The sequence below is a fragment of the Sinocyclocheilus anshuiensis genome, unplaced genomic scaffold (genome assembly GCF_001515605.1).
Source record: "Sinocyclocheilus anshuiensis isolate Anshui unplaced genomic scaffold, SAMN03320099.WGS_v1.1 scaffold944, whole genome shotgun sequence".
NCBI classification, from domain to species: domain Eukaryota; kingdom Metazoa; phylum Chordata; class Actinopteri; order Cypriniformes; family Cyprinidae; genus Sinocyclocheilus; species Sinocyclocheilus anshuiensis.
Window position 1 is genome coordinate 1042744 of NW_015549559.1, and position 9036 is coordinate 1051779.

At 38.4% G+C, this 9036-nt stretch overlaps 2 protein-coding genes across 5 annotated transcripts in view; both read left to right on the forward strand.

Annotated features, from left to right (window-relative positions):
- Window positions 1-4533, forward strand: part of LOC107657078 (AKT-interacting protein-like) — a 9807-nt gene extending 5274 nt beyond the window's left edge. Inside the window, exons 7-10 of the mRNA XM_016445087.1 lie at window positions 217-285; window positions 1607-1714; window positions 3029-3089; window positions 3369-4533. Coding sequence (XP_016300573.1) covers window positions 217-285; window positions 1607-1714; window positions 3029-3089; window positions 3369-3476 — 346 coding nt within the window. The 3' untranslated portion in view covers window positions 3477-4533. The remainder of the gene's footprint in view (window positions 1-216; window positions 286-1606; window positions 1715-3028; window positions 3090-3368) is intronic.
- A 598-nt stretch (window positions 4534-5131) lies between these two features.
- The window catches only part of chd9 (chromodomain helicase DNA binding protein 9), a 92158-nt gene continuing 88253 nt past the window's right edge, over window positions 5132-9036 (forward strand). For 3 of the 4 annotated variants that reach the window (XM_016445129.1, XM_016445132.1, XM_016445133.1), the window contains exon 1: window positions 5132-5248. The gene's annotated coding sequence lies outside the window, so the exon portion shown is untranslated. The other variant, XM_016445131.1, reaches the window with a different exon arrangement.

The window sequence follows — 9036 nt, forward strand, 5'->3', positions numbered from 1 at the left end:
TCCTTTTTTTTTTTTTTTTTTTTCTTCTTGACAAGAATTGTATTTATTTGTTTCTACATTAATTTGAATATTGAATATGAAATTATTGCAGTATAAAAAATATATTTGAGAACTTTAATGTTAGGTGTGATTAATCGCAATTAATTTCAGAAAAAAATTGTGATTTAGTTATGTAATCGATTGAAATTACTTATATATATAAAATATGTATATACTTATGTACGCCCGCACAATCTTCTATAAGATCAACACCATGGATCCGCTCAACCCAGAGGCTGCAGTGCTGTGAGTAATAGATTAAATTTTTTTTATTTTATTTAAATAGTCTTCCTAGCACATACACTAAACGGTGACAGTCACTAAATAAGTGTCTAAATAAAAGTCACTGAAGTTGCTTTTGCTTCAGAGAAATGAAGTAACCACAATATCTCTCTCATGTGCTTAGGCATTGCCTGTGTTATTCTGAGGTTTTTGACTTCCTGTGCAGTTGAAGTCATGTAGCGCTTACAGGCTTAGTCCAATCTCACACCGTGTCTACACGACACGAATGGTGCGACCAAACAAAATACTATAGAACCCATTATAATCAGTGATGCTGTCTACAATGGATGTGGCGCAACAACAAATCCCCGAGAGTAAACTGATGCCTCGTTCTATTTATGACGCATTGACACAAAATTTAAATTATTTGCAACAGTCGATTTGTTGCGTCCAGTGGAGACGGCCTCAAGCTGTTGCGGCGCGACACGACAACTGTTTCATCCGGTGTAGACATGGTGTCAGTCTTGACTTCACACAACAAGATGAAAGCTTGTTTAGCCTTTTTCCCCCACATTTATTTCCTCTTAGTAGGGCTGCACGATTAATAGAAATTAATTTGCAAAGGCAATAAATCGTGATTAGGCAGAAGCTGCGATTGTCATGCGTATCTTTCAGTGAAGCACGGTTCTATGATCAGCAGTACATCTCCATCCGAAGGCCAGAGGGCGCTCTCGCGCTGAAACTCCAAATACGCCTCGCAGAAGAAACCCAGGAAATGCCTATAGCGGTTGCTGAATAAACAGAAGATCTAACTGCTTTGATTAATTCAACGTGACTAATAAACACACGACTACGACAATATATGCTTTATCTGAATTTGTCTTATTATAATTTTTATTTTAATAAAGTAGGGCTGGGCAAAATCGAATGCGATTTTCATGCGAATCTCGTCAGTAAAGCCGCTTTTGGTGATTGGTAGTAAGTCTCCAGCACGTGCGTTCAGATGGAGCAGCATTTACTACACCGAGCTGTAGATCACTAACAAGCTGCACAAAATCGCGTTCAAAATCGCAGGCGATTCATTGCCGATTATGAACGCGATTTTGTGTAGCTTGTCGGTGAACTACGGCTCTGTGTAGTAAATGCTGCTCCATATGAAAGCACGTGCTGGGGATTTACTACTAATCACAGGAGCGGCTTTACTGACGAGATACGCATGACAATCACATTTGATTAATTTTGCAGCCCTACCTCTTAGCTGTGCCTTCTAGTAGTTAAGAGCTTGTTTTGAAATCCTGTACGCTCGACTGTTTTTTGCTTTCTAATATAAATGCTTTCTGTGCAGGTATGACAAAGACATCCAGCTCTTCAAAAGCAAAGTGGTAGACAGTGTCAAGCTATGCAATAGTCACCTGTTTGATCAGCCCAAGATAGATGACCCTTACGCAATAAGGCAAGTACAGCACTCAGATGTTGTATTGTGGAGTTTTCCTCCACAATTGTGATCTCTTAAGGCTTTTTAACACTGAACGTGAAAATTCGGTGCGATGACGCTTTTGAGTCAAAACAATAGATCCCTATGGGGCTATTCACACCAGGCGCGATCATTCGTGGTGCGAAAAAGCGATAATTTTTATTTATTTTTTTCTCTTCCCCAAATTCATCGGCGATTCGCCTTGCTTTTTCACTTTGCGCTTGGTATGAAACGGCCTTTAGGCTGCGTTTACACTGGTACTAAAAAAATCTGACCTCGCGTCTGCCACAGATTGTACACTGCAAACAATCTTTTTTTTTTTTTTTTTTTTTTTTTTCGTGGTTTTAAATCATATACTTATGATATCTGATCTACATCCAAGTTCGAACTCCAAGTCACCACAAGGTGTGAGAGATGCATTTACCCTCAAAGATATGTGTTTGTTTGTTTGTTTTTTTCTCGTATTATAGATTTGGCTGTGTGATGCTTCGGTGTAAGCAGACGTGCATGCTTGCACAAACTCACAGCTTCTTTTAAAATGGAAACTTTATATATAGGTAAGAGATTGTGCACATTCGGGAGCATACAAACTTGTTTTGACCCAATGCCCCATGAATATTATAAATAAAATTATCTTTGCAAGCTAAATTTAATTTTTCAGCAATGAGGTGATAACATTTACGTTTTTGGACGTAAACACAGACCACGGGTAATTCACACAATAATTCACAATCTCTTACTCCAATTCATGTAAATAAATTACTTCAGAATTATAGATCTAACAACCCACAGATGAAATGATTAACAAAAACAACAGTTATTTTATCTGTTCAGTCAGATTTTGTGCTACACATAAATGACCGCTTCAATTTGTCAATGCTGGAAAGTGAACATGGTGTAAGCAGGGTTAATCGCATCTGTTGTGCGTTCAATGCGAGTTATGTAAAAAAAAATGTATGTACAGCTATTCAGAAGTCGAGAGTCAGCAGTAGGAATCTTTCAGTGTAATCATTCTAGTTTGGGCGGTGATAAATGTAAACGCTGATTTAGGATAGAAGTCATGTTTGTGTGAATGTAAACCGGCAGGACAAAAATCGGACATAGGCAAAAGATTGGATTTGTGCATTAAGCCTTTGTGTAAATGTAGCCTTACTTTTTTGAAACTTGGATTATTCATGAAAATGAAACCAGGAGTTTTAGTTCAGTGGGGTTAAAAGTTCGGCGTTGAGTCATCAGACTGGACTTCGGCTCATTTGTTTTTCCGCATCTGATGTTTGTGTTTTCTCACTGCAGCTTCTCTCCGTGGAATCCAGTGGTGCATGAAGAGGCAAAAGAGAAGATGTTTGCACATAAAGTGAGTGTGTGACGCTCCCCTGACTGCTCCCCACAACCAAGTAAAAACTGGCTTCTTCTTGGTATCTGATGCATGCCTCATTTTAAATCATGAGCTTTTTTGTGTGGAACACAGTTTCTTTTCCTTTCCTATTACCTGTTGTCTTTTTCTAGTCTATATGCTTGTGGGTTGGCTAAAATGTACATTATTGTGAGGATATTAATTACACCCTTGGTGCTTGTGACCAATGGTGTTCTCTTGTTGTTGTTGTTGTTGTTGTTGTTGTTATTGTTGTTGTAGCGATGGCCAGAGGATTATAACAAAGGACTGCCGGTGTCTGGGCTGTCTTGGGTGAAGCCTGGTTCCACTCAGCCTTTCAGCAAAGAGGACAACCCCCTTCAGACGTGAACCTTCAGCGCTGTCTGTCCACCAGGAGGGGCGCTACGCTACTGTGGCTGCACCGAACAACATATATATAGAATTCTGATGCAGTTCTATGAACTTTATCTTCATTCGCAAAACCCTCGCTCGGCTTTAAAGGAAAACTGCTATAATGGCTTAAGAATTATAGACATGTTCCCAGTATAGATGTAAAGACCCCACTCGTTCATTTCAGTGCTGAGGCTTGAACGCACAGAGGTTGTTCTAGTCAGTACTGTTACTTGCACATGTTAATGTTTTCAGGCACAACAAACCACCTCACTTATTTGTGTAGGTCATGCTCTTCTAATTGACAAACTTGGTTTTCTCACTAATAATTTGATGTATTTAATACATTTTCCCTTTATTTTCCTTTCCCTAAAAACTTGGTTAATGAGTTTTATTTCAAACATACATTTGCAGTCTGGGACAGAGTGCCGTTTTTTTTTTTTTTTGTCTTGATATATTTGGGTTGAGATTTTTGTTTTGTTGTTTTGTGTAAAATCCTGTGTATGATATGGTTTTAATGTAAAATACAGCAAGAGTAATACTATTCATTAAGACATGGGCAACTTTTTTGCTAAATGTTGCTTGGGCACTTTCCCATTGAGAATGGGTAACAAATTTTTATCTGGATACTTCAGATCGGTCGTGGGCTTTGTGTCTCACCTGGTTGCCCGTTGACGGCCCGGCAACATTGCTCAAAAAGTTGCCCTGTGTATCATCAGCCTAAGTTAATCCTTGTTGTTCAGTGATGTAATTCAGTTTTATTCTATTCTAACGGTTTAATCTAAATGGGTTTGATGTGTAAATAGTGGAGCGGTTCAATGAAATGAATGACCTCTATAGAGTCCATGGCTCTCATTTATTTATCTAGGAATTTACCATGGTTTAAATTTTAGAAATTTTGCTGTTTTACAATAAAAAAAAAAATTTAAGTTTATTTTGGGTGGTCTCAGTAGGAATACTGATATGAGCTCAGCTGTGTATGTAATGTATTTTTTTTTTAAACTGTTATAAGCAAATAAATGCGTAAACAATGAAACTGGTCAGATTTTGTGTTTAGTGAAAGTAAATTTCAGTGATTCTGATATTTGCAGTTTTATATATATATATAGAGAGAGAGAGGGAGAGAGAGATTTGCTGTGGAACCTAAAAATAAATTGGTGCTAGATAAAACAAGTCATTTTGGTTATTGATTATACGTTTTCTATTTGACATGCTCCAGTTTCTGCTGGATTTGTCATGTCAGTGTTTACACGAAGCAGTTCGCAAAAGATCCACCAGAGGTGATCAAATATCAGAGACACCGACTGCAACTGTTCCCCACTGCTCCACTTCTCTCCTCCCACTCATTCCACTCCCATAGGCTGATTCACAGTCAATGTAAAGCCCTCGCTGATTGGCTGACGTCTCGGAACGGCCATCTTGTTTGTTGATCGTTCTAACTTCACGTTTTGCGTACAATGCTCTTATGTTCCAGATTACCAGTAACATTTTAAGTACACGATATGGATCTTTGCTAACACTCAACTTGAGGACTCAGACGGGTGTCCCAGTTATTCCAAACAAACGAATTCAACTTCGACCAATCACAGAGAACTTAACACGTATGCAAATGTACGTTTATCATCATCCTACGTCAGCAGCCCTGGAACCGCTGAGGTCGCCCAGCCGCGATACTAACAACGCCAAAAACTTCGCTATTTTATCTCTCCGTAAATGATCGCGCTGTCGCCGCAGGATTTGGCTTCGTTTGGGTAAGTTCGTTTGTTTGTTTCCTCTCCTAGTCTAAAGATAATGTAGAAGGTTACAGAGTGCGACAGTGCTGAAACTCAGGTGGCTGTCAGTCCTGATGAAAGCGAGAGAGAGAGACTGAAGGGAATCCTAGTCTGTATGAAGCACTCGTAGCACCTGAACTCAGGTAGACTGTCACGATGTGAGCTCCACGTGAAAGGCACGACATGGACAGCACTGTGTTTTCAGCCAACGGAGGTTCTGAACTAACAGCGACCGAGCGCACCTCAGAAAGTAGAGCAGATCGCTGTCTCCGGAGGAACGTAACAGGAAAATAACAGTTTGTATTTCAAGGATTATCATGTCCCTTCGCTGTCGAGACAAAGTATGAAGAGGACACACGTTTAAAGTTGGAAAGGCTGTTGGAAACGCTGTGAAGCGAGCGTCCCCGGTGATGTTCTGGAAGGTACAGTGATTTCAACTACACTGGAGTCTAGTTTCGTTCTTGTAATTCGTAAAGACAGAGGTAGCATTACAGGCTTGACCACTGGAAGATGCTATTAAGTAATATTAAGTCATAAAAAAGGGAAAGAGGCCACAGTAGATTTTTAAAGAGATTATGAACGGTATGGGTAGGCAACAGGTCCAAAATAGAAAAAAGGAATAAAAAATAGAATAAAATTATACAATATGTATATTTTTTATTATTCAGAATCATCCTAGTTGACACACAACTTCCTCTGATTGAAGAATCATCTATATGTATTTGTTATGAATGTTACCATGTTCTTGTAGGCCTACACCCAACAGGTTCTCTTCAGAAACACATGGCATCTATATTTCATATTGTTAGTTTCAGCTCTGTTACATACAGATCTATATGACATATGACTGTGTGCAAATTAGTACTGCCCTGAGTTTCAAACCAGAGACTTCACTACTATAGGCTGAGTTAGTAAAATCTGGCCACAGGAAAGATGCTGGGACTCCAGAGAGATTTGCTTGAGTTTAGCCTCCAATATGTTCAGATGGATCTCCTTTAATGCACTGAAAGGGGCTGTTCGCACAGACCATGCACTACAACATCTAAGTAACATTTATGACACAGAATGTCAACTGCAGTGCCTGTGATGTCTGTCTAGTGCTGTTAACATAGAAAAACTATATAAAAAAAAAACCAGATGGACACAAGAAAGCATCCTGTGTGAATGACCCCTAAGTTACTTTGGTTAAAAATGTCTGCCCATAAGTGCACTGCTTGCATAAAAGGGAACATTCAACACTGAATTATATGTTTATGGATGGAGTGTTTGTTGTTGTTGTAATATAGGGCAAGGCATGATGCACAGTAAACAGAGAGTCAACCAATAAATAAAAAAACAATAAATACCTCGACACCCATGTCCATCGGAAGTGCTTTTGAACTTACATCAGGAAGCAAAATGTCGTTCAGTGATGAGTCAATGGAAGCTGCAGGACAGGATAATTTGAGCCCTCATACATTTTCCTCTGCTTGAAAAAAATAATCTCTGAGCATAATGAGTCATTATGATAATTGAAGTACATAATTTTCCATTAGATCAAGAGAAAATCTTGTTCATCCAGCTTTACATTAATTAATTTTATACATCAACTAAGAATTGTAACTGGTGCGTTGTCAGTGGTTGGTACAGAAAGAATGTGTTTATTTCACGTATTTTCGGACTCTTTTTATTATCGTGTTATGCCCTGTGCCTTTATGCTTCTCTTGTAAGGAGTGGCTTTCGTCATTCCTCAGTGGAAGCAGGTTCATTATTTGTCCACCGTTATGTAAAATCTTTAATGTATCTTTAATGCATACACCTTTGTTTAGAAATATGCTAAGAATAGATACAGGTTTGTTGAATATAATATAAGGACCACGCTCATCTTGAATTGCATCTGCAAGACCTGAATGGCTATGAACTGTAATTGGCAGTATAAATTTGTTTTGCATGCGGATCAAGCTTAGTGCTTTATGAAAGTTATTCTAAGACTAGATATGTCTTCATGCTGGAAGATCTAAGTCTTATTGTTGGGGATGGGTTGTTTCTTTGACTTTTTCATTAGGGATGCACAGTAAATCGGTAACATGTCAGTTATCAGGCAACATTTAAAAAAAATTAGCCAATTTTGGGGTATTTAATGGACCCTTTTCACATACTGTAACAACGTGATTCAAAGTTATTAATATCATACATTATCGTAAAATGTTTTTTTTTTTTAATATTTGTATTTTAAGAATTTATAGTTTGTGTTATATTACGGTGACATTAAATAAAAAAATACGTCTTTCTCTCTTCTGACTGCCGTAATCAATACAGTGTAAATGCTTTTATGAAATTTGTATTTATTTATTTATTCAGTTTTACTGTTGGAGCAAATGTGAACGCAAAAAATATTATTGCTACAGTCCCCCATTCACCACTATAGAAGTTTACCAAACTATGATGACTGTTTGTTGACTGAAATGTGGAAAAGGGTCCTTTGCCGTCATTGAACATGTACTTTAACTTAATCTTCAAAAAACACTATTTAATTAACACTAATTTATTACCACTGGTAAATGTAATCTTCGGCAATTTTCATAATGAAAATCCATTTTTCATACTATATGTTATATGATGCTTAAATTCACTTGTAGCATTTAAAACAATGTTAGTTTTTAGTGTTTTGGTTTTAATTCATTTTAAAAAATAGTACAGAATTGTAATAATGTAATTCATCATTTGTCAGCCATAGCACAAAATGAATAAATAAAAAAATTAGCAGCTTAATCATCATATCAGTCAGAAATTTTAATGAACAGACATGAACAGTTCTTACAGAGATCAATCCCTCCTCATGGCGCAAGAAGTTGCATAACTAGACAAGAAAGCTGTATCTTCCTTCTGTTGTTCCACTTTTGATGTGGAAGTCGTTGAAATTTCACTCGCCACCTGTTGTGTTGGGTAAAGCATGGCTGTGCTGTGGGAAAATTAATCACTAAAAAAAGAGGTTACTTGATATGGGTGGTCCAGGATCAGCTTCAGTCGTCCAGAAAAAACCCTGACCATAGTCATAGGACAGCTCCGAAACTGGTCTCGGGTCTCTGGCACCTGGCACCTCTACCTGCTCTTTAGATGAGTCACAATCTAGCATATATGACTTGGCTTCTGTCACAGGGCAGTTTCACAAAGGAAATGCGTTGACGTGTGCAGTCCAAGACCAGCAGGACTGCCTCATCTTGTTGAAGTCATGCACTCTCACTGGCACGAGAAAAGCCAGTGGATTAGATTTGTGAAATGCATTGAATCACATCATTGCCTCATATTAGTGACTCTTTCATTTACCAGAGATGTAAGGCATATTGCAGAAATGTAGATCGAATTGGATATTGTAGGTTACTCTGTGAAAGAGACTTGTGTAAGATATAATCTTTGAAGAGTGTGTGTTGGGGGAGGGGTCACAGTGTTTTTCAGTAGTAGGAAGTTGCACGTGTTTTTGCTTGTATAGATAGTGCATGGCTAATGGCCTTAGATGGCAGGGCTCTTATCAGCGTTTCTCTCAGCTGTGGACTGATGCAGTTTCTGGCCTCTCTTCTCAAGAGAAATGTTTCTGGCCTGATGCTTATCCTTGGAAGCCAGTCGATATAAATCAGTCCTCACAGCCAAAGAGGCTGATCAAAACTGGTAGGCAATCTGGGCTTTGAAGGTTGGCAATGAGTGTTTACATAAATCTGTTTTGGGTCTGTTGTGTGCCACAATGTTTCATAAGAACCACCGGTGATCCATTGCTACAGCAGTAGGGCTGC